This window comes from Loxodonta africana, chromosome 13, assembly GCF_030014295.1.
Source record: "Loxodonta africana isolate mLoxAfr1 chromosome 13, mLoxAfr1.hap2, whole genome shotgun sequence".
Lineage (NCBI taxonomy): Eukaryota > Metazoa > Chordata > Mammalia > Proboscidea > Elephantidae > Loxodonta > Loxodonta africana.
Window position 1 is genome coordinate 13,674,266 of NC_087354.1, and position 15,580 is coordinate 13,689,845.

At 40.9% G+C, this 15,580-nt stretch overlaps 1 protein-coding gene across 6 annotated transcripts in view; it reads right to left on the reverse strand.

Annotated features, from left to right (window-relative positions):
• Nucleotides 1-582: 582 nt before the first annotated feature.
• The window catches only part of ASB7 (ankyrin repeat and SOCS box containing 7), a 66,372-nt gene continuing 51,374 nt past the window's right edge, over nt 583-15,580 (reverse strand). For 4 of the 6 annotated variants that reach the window (XM_064296248.1, XM_003413909.4, XM_064296246.1 and 1 more), the window contains one exon: nt 583-5,573. In XM_064296248.1, coding sequence (XP_064152318.1) covers nt 5,434-5,573 — 140 coding nt within the window. In that variant the 3' untranslated portion in view covers nt 583-5,433. Of the gene's footprint in view, nt 5,574-12,156; nt 12,312-15,580 lie in introns of all 6 variants that reach the window. The other 2 variants (XR_010317355.1, XR_010317356.1) reach the window with 2 other exon arrangements.

The window sequence follows — 15,580 nt, forward strand, 5'->3', positions numbered from 1 at the left end:
TGCAAGTGCTTTTTTTCTGGTCATCAAAAAGAAAACTGAGCTGTGACGTGACCCAAAACTATCAGAGAGGAAGAAAAGCAACATTAGCTCAAGACGGAGCAGCAAGAGAAATGTGGCAGATAAAACAGGGAATCTCCGGAGGTGGACTACCCTGGTTTCAGTCACACAGGGTCATCTACTCATATGACCAGGTTTCTCAACTTCAACTGAATCCCACTGTCCATATGCATTTTATAGATACTTGTCTTCTAGAAGAATGTTATGATTCTATAAAATGTTCTATTTCACAGAGAAGTGAATCACTTCATTACTGTTGCTGCTGCTTCTTGTTACGTACTGTCCTTTCCAGTCACAGCGACCCCATGTGACAGAGTAGAACTGGGCCATAGGGTTTCCTAGGCTGTAATCTTTACAGGAGCAGATCACTAGGCCTTTCTCTTGCAGAGCAGCTGGGTGGGTTCTAACTGCCAACATTACAGTTAGTGGCCAAATGCTTAACCACTGCGCCACCATACAAAATAAATAACAATGATATTAATTTAAACAATTTCCTAATTAAAATCACATTTTGAAACATAAAAAGGTACTAAGTGAATTTTAAAGATACTAGAACAAACTGAGATTTAATTTAAAACCTATGTATAATAACCACAAACAATTATGTGGTCTTTTAAAAAGGTCATACCTGCAGGAAAACAAATGATTGGCTTTAATCTGATCCTTTTATTTCCCATAGCCTGTGGGTATTCAGAATGGACAAGTCGCAGCTTGTGGACACACAACTGAAACCCAGCCCGAGGGACTCTAGGCACAGCTGAATGAATGACGCTAAAGGAATATACATCTGAACGCTCACATGAAAGATACTCCTTCAGGCAACGAGACCAGGCGCCACAGCCACAGGGCCAGGAGTCTGGGTTCTAGGGCCACGCTGAGGATCCCTCCAAGGGCCACAGGCACATTGCTGCCTCAGCCTTTTCAAATATCATTCAGAGTGCTGGCAAGAATTATAACATTCTTCTAGAAGACAAGTATCTATAAAATGCACCGTGGTCTTCAACAGATATATGACAAAACACTGAATACTATTTACCAGTGTACAGGGAGAGCCATGGAGTTTGGCAGCGCCCATATGCTGGCTGAGCCTCTGTGTTGATTACCAATAGGTAATGGCAGAACAGCTAAAGGGTAGACTAAAGAAAAACCATCTTCAGATTCCAAGAGTCTACATCGCCTCAGGCCTAAATCTCAGAATCTGGCAGTGAATGTTTAGAAACTTTACTGGTATTTAAGCTAATATAAATTCTAAGGTCAAAATCTGTAAACCTTTACTGCTTATCCTTTAAAGAACACACAGAGTTACGCTGAGTTACATCAACATAGGCAGATGATACAAACACATTTTCTTTCATCTCTGATACCCAACTACATGGGATGTGGAAATATTTTATCAAGTAGACAATCTGCTTTGTCAATAGCTAGTAAACCAGTTTTGTAAACCGCCTTTCAGCTGAAAAAACAATACACTACTTACATCATATTGGAGAAGAAATGACCTCAAGATTTCCAAGCAACACAGCTCTTTTTCAAATCTGAACTCCCCTGCTGATCATTAGAAATAGTTTCAAATATCCCATCTCTGGCCTGCACGGATGCTAAACCCTGGGTAAGTCTACAACAAGGTTATATCTGCAATGTGTAGTCTCTGGTGCTGAACAGTCTATTCTCCCTTTCTTTTAACACACCATGATTCATACCAGTTTGCAGTCTCTCTCGGATCAAGCCGTATCTATGCTACATAGAGGAGGGGTGAAATTCAAAGTAGTTTTGCTTCTATCTCCTGCAGGCTAGTCAATGAACTCAAATTCATTGCTCTGACTGCATTTATTCTCCTGTGTTTAGAGCTGCTGTGGGCCAAACCCTGCCCTCGGTGGAGGAGTGCGTGTGTGAGGCAGGCACGCACACAGCCCAGCCCAGGAGTGTGATGGTATTTGCAGAATGCACTAAACAAACTGGAGAGTAAGAACCAGCTCATGGATGACTATCTAAGTGCTGATGTTTTCTGTATCACACTCTTACACAATTCTCAGAGATCTAAAATGCTGATGAATCAAAAACAGATTTGTTTCCTTTCACGAGCAGCTGGAAATATTAAAATGTTCAGACAGACCAGAAATAAAACCCAAGTCCAATATGTTTTCAACCAGATTTAAATTTTTTTTTTTTAATTCAAATTGACCCAAAGCAAAACTTACATTACAAAGGAAGAACAAAATACATTGTGATAATAACACACGAGGAGTTACATGAAAGCTAGATTTTGGGCAAACGTCCTCATCCCAATCACATTCTGGGCTAATAAGCGATTTTGCAGAAAGTGAGACTCTCGATTTCAGATGGTCCACTCTGGTAATTAAAGCACACATCCTTGCCTCTTAGAGGGGTACCCGACAGATCACACCAGTCTCCATCCCGCTCCAGCTGTGCACTTGCTGCTGCCAGAACACTGACTTCTCCAGTGGAAATGCCGTTCCGAGCACGAACGAGAATGGATTAAAAAACAAAACAGTCGATCGAGTCTTCCAAACTAACAAGCATGGGTTATTATTCTGTAGTAAATAGTTTAGAAATATGGAAATTAAATAATCTAAAAAACACTCTTACTCTGCTGTACATTTATAAACACAAATATTTACAAAAAAAAAAAACTCAAAAGATGAGGTTTGCAGTTCATTAATAATTATAATCTTTTGTGAGCTGGTTTCTTTGGTGTATCTGCCAAATATATTTTTATAAAGGTTTAGCCATAGGCTTAAATAATAAATTTTTAAAAGAAATGTAGAAGGATCAATGACAAATTTGGTATGCTCTGAACATTTTAGTCAAGATTCTGGAAAAACCAATCAATTGATTTTCTGAAGATACTTGCTCTCTTTACTCATTCTGTGACCCCAAAATGCCTCACCATCAAATGCAAACACAGACCTACACATCCACCCCTGTATTCCACCAGCGACCAACTTCGAGACATTTTAGGTATTATTAAGTATGACATGTGATTGGGATATTTATTAATAGCAAAAATAAAGCATCCTTTTGAAGTCTCCAAATAAACCGAAGTTCAAACAATAAATAATGAAATTACTTCTTCATTGAATAGAAATGCCAATTCCAGGAAGAGCTCTCATAATTTCTTCTGAAGTCACAGCAGCAAAACAGAACAAAGAATTTATCTTAATCTGACCTTTTTACTTGGAAGTTCCTGACTCAAGCTCAGTGGCTAACGCAGTTTGGAAACCTTGGAACGGTTGGGGAAAAAAAATAATTGGAAACTAATTGAGTAATACACACATGTGAGGAAATAGGCCCTGTGCAAATGTAAAATTAACATTTCTACTCAGAGCGCAGGACTCCCAGGCACCCTCCTGCCTCCTCATCTCCCTGGACCTGGGGTTTTAGGAAGAAGTGACTATTTTTGGACACCGCTACTGTGTCGTAACCCTGACCTGGGTATTGTTTAAAGAGTGAGGACACACTTCTGCCCCTTTCTTCACAACGAACTCTTACTCGGAGATAACTTTTTCGAGATACTTTTACTGGGGAAAGGACAGACCACCCACTCCTATCGATTAGGCTCAAGTTACAGTTTGGGGATGGTTTTGAAACCAGCCACACTCTGGCTGGCTGGCTGGCTGGCTGGCTGGCTGGCTGCCTGCAAAAGAGCCCACGGACCACACCAGCAATCCTCAAGGTCATCCTTTTTCCGAAGCTGCCCATTCTTCAGACACCTATGCCCCGTCTTGGCACAGCAGGCCAGACTGTCCAATGCCACAGCTATTCTGCATCCAAGAGGACACACCTTCTACCTGGGAAATGATCACTGCTGGCTCTGAAAACAGAAGCTAGAGCAGACTCCTCTCATTTCTGGTCTCAGTTATACCTCTCAGCTGAAATAATTTCATGCTCAATGACTTAAAGCTAGACATTCAGAGAAGAGAAGCCCTTCATCTTATAAATGTCTGTCAGCAAATTTATCACTGATGTGGAAATATTCTGATGTTTTTCAAGCACTAAGAACAATACTGGACATTTGAGAAGGTTTTTCTCAAGCTAAGATAAGGCCAAATCAAGCACAGAACACATTTCCAATAGCATCATTTTCAAGCCCTGATGCCTCTGGAAACTTATTCTGTTGTCACAGACACTTTATCATATCCGTGTTTACCCTGCAAACATCGGCCAGATCAACCCAGAAAATACGGTCACTCCCCTGAAGAGTTTCACTGTGTAACCTCGAAACAGATTGGAAATGTTTACTTAGCATACCAGGAATTAACCAGACTTACAAATGTGCATCCATGAGAAATTTTACTCTTTAATTTCTTTTTTTTTTAAACTGGGAAGAAAAGAAACACCATGAAAATGTCCCAAATTATTTAACTGTTAAAGCCAAATGATTTAACAATATTTGGGGCTATTTTTAGGGAATACTCTACCACCAGGATGTGAAATTTTCTGTCCAAAGTGAAGTAAAAAGCAAAGCTTAAAATGGAAATGGCAACTGACATACTATGGCTCTGCGATGAGAATGAAAGCCATGGTTCCTGCTCTCAGGGGCACGGCGAAGCTGGCTGTGGGATGAGGGACACCAAGGGAACAGTGGATAAAACACACCGGGATGGGTACTGCACAGGAGGCACTGTGCGAAAAACAGAATACACTGGCTTTATAAAGTGATCTCTTTTTCCCATTAATTTTTTAAAAGCACAATTCAGCTAGAGAGAGAGCTGAGACGCAAAGTCTCTGGGTAGTGTACTACAGTTGTTAAAAAAATAAGTTAAAAACAAGAGCACACCAACAGGGAAGCAGAGGTTTTGGATTTACGTTGTCCGAAAGCTACATCAATTAGGAAAAGAACAGTTTGAAACAGCCAATTTATACTCATTAAAAATGAATGAGGTGACAGCATCACTTTTGGAATTGCTCAGGGCATCTTCCAATACAACACAGGACCCCCTGGGTGAAACTGGGCCTCAAAACGTTACTTTAACAAGTGCTTTGCTGGTTTAGAATGGACGCCAATAAAACCAGAAATAATTTGGAAAGAGTAAGTTCTCTACCCTGAACCTGCTTGTTTCATTTTAGAAAAACGATTCTTCTAAATGCAATATTGTATAGAAAGCTTGGACCTCGTAAACTTGGACCAAGAAACCAAATTAAGACCTTCGAGCACGTGGTGTGTGTGTTTATACATATAAAAACCCCTCCCCTACAATGAAAACCAAACAAACAAACAAAAAAGCCTAAAAGTGTATACCTGCTTTCTGACTTCACAGCAAATCAGAAATTGCATAGGATATACTTTGTGCAAGGCAAAAAGCCTTTTAAGTATCTGGAATATAACTCCTAATCCCGCTCACAGTTCTGTGAATATCAGATGTCATCAAATTTGTGTTTTAAGTAGTCTTTCATGACCTTGGCAATCGGTAGTTCATCAAGTAGCTTTAGGTTTTGAAGGCCTATACACTGTCGAATTTTAATTCGGCACAGGTCCTGCAAGTTTCTGGGCTGCCCTAAAAAAACAGAAAAAAGAAAATGTTACAAAGCTGTAAAACAAATATTTAAGGTGAGCTTTTAGGTTCTGAAAAGAATTAACTTATTTCTCCGGGAAGTGACTTCACACGCAAAGCACTGGATAAACGTCAACTAAAGGAAGCGGCCTAGGTACCTTCCTCGGATGTCTCACATAATCCTTTTCACAACCCTGGGATGGTGGACACTTTCATCTCCATTTTACAAATGAGGATACTAAGAATCAGAGATTTTAGTAAACTGCTCCATGTCAGAGAACCAAGTAAGGCGTTAGACTGAGACGGAGGCCAGTTCTTCTGATTCTCAGCTTGCTGTTCTTTCTGGACGAATCAGAAAAATTGCACTCTTGTCCTGGCTAGGGCTCTCACATGCTGGGTGACTGTGTGAGCAAATCGCTGCATTTCTCAGGGCCTCGGTTTCTCCACCTCAAGTGTGAGTTGGATGCTCTCTACTGTGACTTCCCCACCCTCCACTTTCAGCTGTGTCGAGAACCCTGGAGCCTAGGTACATAACCGATCTCTGGGAGCCTACCTGCACACGGTGATTCTGGATGGGGCAACACCCAGATGAGGGGATGGGGAGGAGAGAGGCAGGGGGCAGGTTGCAAAAGCACCCCCAGCTATTCTGAATCTATGCGTCTGCAGCCTCAAGGCCTGACCTCCTGCCAATGAAAACCCTGCTATAACTTAACACAAAAACAAAAATTATAAAATCCAGTTTCCTTCACATTCAAATACTTTGTTTGACCAAAACAATACAGATGACCGCAAACACAAGCAAACTTCTCAGCAACAGCACTTCAACAGCGTTTGGAATCAAACCACTTATGCCTTCATATTAAACGGTAGCAAAAGCCAGCGTACACTGGATGCTGACTCTGTGCTATGTCTTGTCATATGCTGATGTACAGTACTCCTTTAATCCTTTTATGAGGCAAGTACTTTGATCATCACCCCCGTTTTACAGATTCCCTGAGCCTCAGAGAAATTACATAACATGCTCAGAGTCAAGTAGAACCCCATACACTTCAGTGGTTCTCAAACTTCTTTGTCTCAAAATCCCTTTATACTTTTCAAAATTATTGAGGATCCAAAAGAACTTTTGTGTATGTGGCTTACATCTATCATTATTTAACATACTTCAAATTAAAACTGAGAAATTTTAGAAATAGTTATTAATGCATTTAAAAATAACAAAAATAAGCCCACTAGATGTTAACATAAGCATATTGTTATGGAAAATGGCTATAATTCTCAAAACAAAAAAAATCACTGAGAAAAGCGGCATTCTTTCGCATTTCCACAAAGGTCTTTAACATCTGCTTTAACAGAAGACAGCTGAATTCTCAGTACGCTTCGGCATTCAATCTATCGTGATAAAATCACAGCACGCAGTCTCTGGAAAACTCTACTCACACTGATGAAAAAAGGAACGTGAAGAAGTATTATTATAGTATTATCAGTTTTATTACAAAAATCATTTCGACCTCACAGAGACCCTGAAAGGGCCTCGGAAAAATCCAGGGGTCCCCAGACCACGCTTGGAGAAACCGCGGCAGTTCTGAATGCTTTATCCCTTACTTGAATTGTATTTGTTTGCAGCAGTCAACATTATTCAAAATTAAGCAGTTCTTCTTAAATAAAATGGCTCCTTAAAACTCAGCCCTCTGCTCTGTAAGGACTCTACGAACACGTGCTTTCCAAGAGGGTTACTTAATGTGCGGTCTCTTAACAGAATCTCAAAAGACGCTACTGCTTTCCTGGAAATACCTGGGAACTGGGGTGTGTGTGTATCCACAGATGTCTGTAACAGCAGCTGTACATGGACACGACACATGCACTCATGTGTCTCTTGGCAGGGTCATGTCATCTTCGTCTTTCAGATCTCTGCCCAGGTGGGACAAGGTCAGGTTCCCCACCAGGTTCTCTCAGAGCACCTCGCCTCTGTGGCACTTAACAAGGGCGTGAGTTCACATTTACCTGGAGGTGATGTACTGATGCCCACCTCCCCCTCCTTGTTCCACATGTTTCACGAGGGGAGGACCATTCTGGCCCCACATGCCAATGCAAATCCAGTGCCTGGCACAGGACCCAACTAATACTGACTGAACGAATGAATACTTAATAGTTTTGTCCTTTAAAGTGTAAAAGAGCCGCCTCATCGCAACACACAACAATGTCAACAGCAAATCATTTTCTAACCTGTTTTGAATTGTTTTTCACTATTCAAGGACTATACCTTTATGAAGAGAACAGGTTATCACTGTCATTTTTCAATAACTGCTTACAGTATTTGATCTTCAAAATGCAAACCAGAATATGAATGAGATGGGATTCTTTTTTTAAAGTAAAGAATTTGATTTTCTTAATAGATGGCAGGTTCTTTTCAAGTAAAGTTTTAATAAAAAGAACCACAACAGACTGACGCAAAAAACAGATGTGGAAAAAATTGACGTATATAAATATATATGTATACTTAAATGAAAACATATCATCTAACAAAGTAGTAAAAATGAAATTATCGGAATTTGCTTAGCTAAGGTATAAAAGGAAGGATCAAGACAAAAGGTTACCTACTGGGAGATCTTCTGATACAGCCTCATTTGGGGGCAGACTGTACTCTCTAAAAATGCCCACGACTATCTCCTATACCTCATGCTCTTTTTACGATGTGACTGGACATTCCTGTCATTAAGAGATGGGGGTCGAAGTTCCCTTCCCTTCAGTCTTGGTGGGCTTGTGACTATAGGGAAAGCAGTGCTGTAAGACTTCCAAAGCTAGGTCCTAAAAGGTGATATTGCTTTCACCTGGCTAGTAGGGCACTCACTCTTGGAACACAACCACCATGCCACAAAGAAGCCCAAGCAGCCTATAAAAAGGAACTGAGGTCACTGGCAACTGTCCTGGCTGAGCTCCCAGCCAAGAGCCAACACCAACTTGCCATCCATCTGAGTGAGCCATTTTGGAAGTGAGCAGCCCCCAGTCAAGCTGCTCCAGATGACACTGTGGAAGAGAAATGAGATGTCCCTACTGACCACTGACCAAACTGCACATATATGAGTAAAATAATGGACTACTGTCTTAAGCTACTAAATTCTGAAGCATTAGATAACTGAGTGAGATTCTGGGACTTGAAAGTGGGGTTCTACCATAACGAAAATCTAAAATAATGTAGCTTTGGCATTCGGATAAGCAGTGGGAAGAACCTGGAAGGACACTGAGAAAGCAATGAGCAAAAACCTAAAAGGCTTTGAAGCAAGTGTTAAGTGGAAGCCTAAGGGCTTTGAAGAGGCTGAAAGTTCTTCGGTGAGGAAAAGGAAGTTTTAAAATGTTACTGGAAGCTGGAGGAAAGAGGATTCCTGTTATGTAATGGTGGAAAGTTCAGCAACACTGTCACCTGTGGTAACGTGGAAAATAAAAAATGTCCTAATGACTTCAATGATCTAGTTAAGGAGATTTCCCAGGCAGAATACTGAAGTATCACTGACTTCTTGTAGTCTATGACAAAATGCAAGATATAACAAACGGTTAAATATAGAAGAGCCAAGACTTCCTGGGTTCAAAAGTAAAACTGTTTTTCATTCCCAGGTAAATGATTCTCAAACTCAGGGAAGACTTCAGGTCAAAGATTAAATCCAGGATGGACTATGAGATCTTTTGTTAAGACCTCAGAAAGAGCTAAGGCGGAACCTCATAGAGCCTTCAGACTGACGAAAATCCCTCCACGGACCTTAAGGATCCTCTTCACAGGTCCTCTGCATTAACAGCAGGGCTTTGAAGAATATTAAGGGCATTGTCCCATAGCAGTCTCACAAGGAGCCCAAGGCAGAAAAGGTCTTTTGTCTAATTTGAGTATATTATCAATTGATACGCAAAATACCTACTAAGTTTTTAAAATTAGCTTTGACTGACAAGAACAAAGAGTACAAATTGCAGAGGCTTTTGGGTCCTCAAACTTACATGGGCAGGAGCAAGCTGAGAAAACTACTCAAATGCAAATATGCACTACACAGTTATGGAACCAAAATGAGCTAGCAACACCAACTCTCAGAACTGAACTCTAAACAAGAACTGGTAACACGTGCCTGGCTGGATTTCAGAACTGCTAGGGACCAGCTCCTGTTGTGTGCTTCCAATCATCCCCCTTTTTGAATGGGAATGTCTACAGTGGTTTCCCTAAGCCTTTCCCATCTCTGTATGCTGGGTGTATGTGGGACTCAGAAATTACCCCTTTAGTTCACAGCTCTTCTGGCTGAGGTGAACAGACTGAAAGAGCTGTTTTTAGGGAATTATGCCCAAGAAGCATGATCCACATCTGGACCTGATTTAAATGACAAGATCTTGACTGAGCTGATGCCATATGCTGATGAGACATGGGCACAATGGATGAGGCAATCAGTCCACTTTACACACATGGAAGGGATGCAATGTATTGTGGCCAGAGTGGACTATGGTAGACTGTATCTCTCAAAGAGAGGCACAACAACATCTCCCATCCCATATGCTCTTTTTACACTGTGATTGACTACACTGTGATTCCTACTACAAAGACAGGGGTCTATTTTCCAGTCACTTGAATCTGGGCAGCCATGACAAGGTGATGCTCTATGACTTCCAAGGCATAAAAGGTGATACAGCTTCTGCCTGGCTCTCTTGGGACATTCATTATTAAGGCATAGCCATAAAGACGACCAAGTAGCCCATGGAAAGGCCCGTGTGGAAAGGCACATGACCCCATTGAGCTGTTGGCCAACTGCCAGCACCAACATGCCCACTACATGAGATAACCATCTTGAAAGTGGATCCTTCAGCCACCAGTTGAGCTGCCCCTGCTGACACCACATGGAACACAGATGAGCTGTCCCCATTGAGTCCTCATGAGGAATATGATTGCTGTTTTAAACCACCACTTTTCAGGATTGTTTCTTATGCAGCATTAGATAACATAAATATGTTAACATCTGATTCTAACTGGGACTATGATTCAGCCTCTTAAAATAATGAATTCAAGTTATTTTTGTTTAAAAGAATTTAAAACATGTGACTACTAAATCTCACTGGTACATACAGTAATAATAAACTCTTTTTAAAGTCAGGGTAAGGTCTAAACTTTAAGATTGCCTCACTGGAGTTATGAACTTCATGACTTGAAAATTCAACATCTATTTTACTTCTACTCAAGGTGAGAAGTATTACTTTATAAGTAGATAGTATGTTAATTCATGCCCTGTGATTTCTTTTGGGGTGAGAAAATGAATGGATCTTCAAGGAAGCAGAAGATACTGTTCAGAGAATTCTAAGACCCTGCTGTCAAACACCATGTAGTTTTCCTCGAGGCCAGAGTACTACTGCCTTAGAACATGCTAACAGAAAAGTGATTTCCAGTGTTAAGCCCTGGTTCCTGCATCAGTGGCTTTCAGTTATGTTAGAGATGGTTAGAGCATTTACTCACTCTTGGTTATATCTGAATAAAGGAGGACAAAGGATTACAGACCAACACCAGGGAATCTTATTATACCAAACATAGAAAATTTGCATAAACCGGTAAGAGAAAAAGGTAAATGTTGGCTCAAATAGTGTAACACTGAAAAGTGTCTTATTAACTGGGTCTGACTTTGGAAAAAAATATTTTCAATGAGCACTTAGCCTTAATGCTCCCTTAAAACAAAACATGCGAGAGGTAGTCTACCTTGAAAAAAAATTCCCAACTAGAATTTGAAATGCCAACTGCCCATTTCAGAAATAAAGACACATAATAAAATACAAAGTGACTCAATATAGAAAAACAGATCATGAAATCAAACTGATACTTTAATTCAAGGGAAGCAGCTATAGAGCTACCATCCCCAGAAGTTATTTATCTCTGTGTGAGCCTTTCCCAGGGAAAAATGCACTATCTAGGCCTAAATATGAAGTCTTTGGGTGGTGCAAGCAGTTAACGAGCTTGGCTGCTTAACTGAAAGGTTGGAGGTTCAAGTCTACCCAGAAGTGTCTTGGAAGAAAGGCCTGATGATCGACTTCTGAAAAATCAGCCATTGTAAACTGCTGGAGCAGTTCCACTCTGACACACAGGAGGTCACCATGAGTGAGAATCAACTGGAAGGCAGCTGGTTTGTTTGGTTAGGCCTAAACAGTACTGGAAAGTTTTACGCAATTTGCTATTGATTTTTCTTTTCCTTGAACAGTTTGTTGTGGCAGTCCATTAATATTTTGGGAGTATCTAAGTCTTTTAAAGATTTCTTGCCAATGTAAGATTTCTGTCTACATAATTACCTTTAATGATAGAGGTATACCACAGTGGTTAAAAGCACAGACTCTGGAGCCCGATTGCTAGGCTTGAATTCTGGCTCAACCACTTACTATCATGTGTGATCCTGGGCAAGTTACTCAGACTGCTGCCTCAATTTCCTCACTGATGAGTGGAGGATAATAATAATACCCACTTCGCAGGTTTTATAAGTTAAAAGAGTTAATTTTGATAAAGTGCCTAGAATAGTGCCATTCACATAGTAAGAGCTACATAAGCATTTGGTTAACAAAGTTTTAAATATTAATTTTTAAATACTTGTAAAGATTACGTTTGCTTCTCTTTCTCAGAAAAGTTGAGGGCCACTCCTTGGAAGCTGAAGTCTCCATCTTCCTGGTGTTAAGATAGGAACAAAATCTGAGAAGATGGTGGAATAGCCAGACACTTCCAGTGAGCCCTCTTACAACAAAGACCTGAAAAAACAAGTGAATCGAGTATATTTATGACAAGCTAGGAGCCCTGAACATCAAAGGCAAGGTTAAAAAAAGAACTGAGGAGCAGGGGGAGGAAGAGACGGTTCAGAAGTGGAAAGGAGTTACCGGACCTGAATCACTGGGAGCCCTCAGGCACCATTCCCGGGAGCGGCTGTGGCAGGCTGGTACTAGCGTTCGGCCGCAGTTTCCTCAGGCAGAAGCAGCCAGCCACACAGCCTACTCACACCTCCGGAACCAGAGAATAGTGCTCTTGGCAAAAGCTAAGTACTAGCATATATTTTACCGCACCACCCGCCAAGACAGCTTCGGTGGCTGTTGATTTCCCTGGGCCTAAGATAGGCCCTGTTGAGCACCTAGACCGATCCTTCAGGCCCTGGAGAAGGAATAAGTTCACAATTGGGGGAAAAGATAATTTGCTAGCTCCACTAACCAAGGGAGCTCAGGACAGAAGCAGCTCCTGTCTAGGCAGAAGCGGTCATTGGACTTTGAGTACCTTTCCCTCTTCATGGACCTGTGTGGTCCTATTTCAGGAGAATAGGCCCTTGTTGGCAAGCTACAACTCTTTCGGCTGTGCAGTGGAGAGGTGGGTGTTTGATGTTTCACACTGCACTGCTTATTAAACAGGGTCCTCACCTACCCACATCAGGGGCCTAAGGACTGGTGGCTCCACTCAGGTCACTCAGCCACTTGCAACAGGGGTCCAAAGATAACTGGTACCTCCCAGTCCTTACAGCCAAAAACATGGGGTTCCCATGGTCCGTCTGCAGAACCCACCCACCTGTATGCTCTAAGGAACAGGGACACGCTTTCCTCAGAGACACTTGGGGATGGTTCTCAGCCCCCTGCCTTGTTCAGAGAGTGACTGCCTGCTGCAACAAGAGACCGGTACCTACACCAAACACCCCTGTTCCTCTAAACAAGAGCCTGTACCACACACTTGATGATCAGCTACCTGGACACCTGAGCTGAATTCATACAAGAAAAGCAAATGGACTCCTGGACTGACATACCTGATAACAGCTCTAGCCATCTGGGGACAGGACATCAGAGCTCCAAAGGCAAAAATAATCAAGCTAGCTCACTCAAGCAATCCATTTGGGCATATCAAAACAAAACAAAGCAAGCAGCTATGACACAGTAAACAAACATAAAATAAACTAATACAATAACTTATAGATGGCTCAGCGACAACAATCAATATCAAGTCATATAAAGAAACAGACCATAATCGCCTCAACAAGCTCTCAAAACAAAGAATCAAGGGATCTTCTAGATTAAAGTGCATTCCTGGAATTACCGGAGGCAGAATACAAAAGATTAATAAACAGAACCCTTCAAGACCTCAAGAAGGAAATGAGGCAATATGCAGAACAAGCCAAGGAACATGTGGATAAAGTAGCTGAAGAAATTAAAAAGGTTAATCAGGAACATAATAAGAAATTCCGTAAGTTGGAAAAATCCACAGATAGACAGCAATCAGGAATTCAGAAGATTAACAATAAAATTACAGAAGTAGACAACTCAATAGAAAGTCCGCGGAGCAGAACTGAGCAACTAGACGACAGAATTTGTGAACTTGAAGATAAAGGAATTGGCACCAATATTTTTGAAGAAAAATCAGATGAAAGAACTAAAAAAAATGAAGAAACCTTAAGAATCACGTGGGACTCTATCAAGAGAAATAACCTACGAGCGATTGGAGAACTAGAACAGGGAGGGATAACAGAAAATACAGTGAGAACCCTTGAAGAGTTGTTGGCAGAAAACTTCCCTGATATCGTGAAAGATGAGAAGATATCTATCCAAGATGCTCATCTAACTCCACATACGGTAGATTTTAAACCAAAGTCACCAAGACATATTATAATCAAACTTGCTGAAACCAAAGATAAAGAGAGAATTTTAAGAGCAGCTAGGGATAAACGAAGAGTCACCTACAAAGGAGAGCCAATAAGAATAAGCTTGGACTACTTAGCAGAAACCACGCAGGCAAGAAGGCAATGGGATGACTTATATAAAAAACTGAAGGAATAAAATTTGCCAGCCAAGAACCATATATCCAGCAAAACCGTCTCTTAAATATGAAGGTGAAATTAGGACATTTTCAGATAAACACAAGTTTAGGGAATTCTTAAAAACCAAAACACAAGAAATACTAAAGGGATTTCTTTGGTTAGAAAATCAATAATATCAGGTATTAACCCAAGACTAGAACAGTGGGCAGAGCAATCAGATGTCAACCCAGACAGGGAAATCACGACAATAAATCAACATAAAAAAAATGCTCCAAACAGGGAAACAGCGATGTTATTGTGGAAAAGAAGACAACATTAAAACAAAGATGGACTAAGAAATGTAGTCATAGGCCTTTCATATGGACAGGAAGTCAAGGTGATACAAAGAAAAGAAAGTTAGGCTTAAATTAGAAAAACAGGGGTAAATAATAAGGTAACCACAAAGGAGACAAACTATCCTACACGTCAAAATGAAACAAGAAAAAAATAGAGACTCAGCAGAAATAAAATCAACAATGAATTCGAGGAAAAGATAATATATAATCTACTCAGCACAAAAAATTAAGTGGGAAAAAGAAACTGTCAACAACACACAATAAAAGACATCTGAATGATAGGACTAAATTCATACCTATCCACAATTATGCCAAATGCAAATGGACTAAATGCACCAATAATGAGACAGAGCATGGCAGAATGGATTAAAAAACAAGAACCATCTACATGCTGCCTACAAGAGACACACCTTAGACTTAGAGACATAAACAAACTAAAACTCAAAGGATGGAAAAAAATTTATCAAGCAAACAACAATCAAAAGAGAGCAGGAGGAGGCGGGGCCAAGATGGCGGACTAGGTGGACGCTACCGCGGATCCCTCTTGCAACAAAGACTCGGAAAAACAAGTGAATCGATCACATACATAACAATCTACGAACCCTGAACAGCAAACACAGATTTAGAGACGGAGAACGAACAAATATGGGGAAGCAGCGATTGTTTTCAGAGCCTGGAGCCAGCGTACCACTCAGGCGGCTTCATTAACATCCGAATAGCCTAAGCCAGAGGGAGAACTCTGATAGGGATCTGACTGCATTTTTTTTAGCAGATTTTCTGGAAAAACTAGTTTCCCAGTGATGGCTCGGAGACAGCAGTCCATATCAAACCACATAAAGAAGCAGACCATGACAGCTTCTCCAACCCCCCAAACAAAAGAATCAAAATCTTTCCCAAA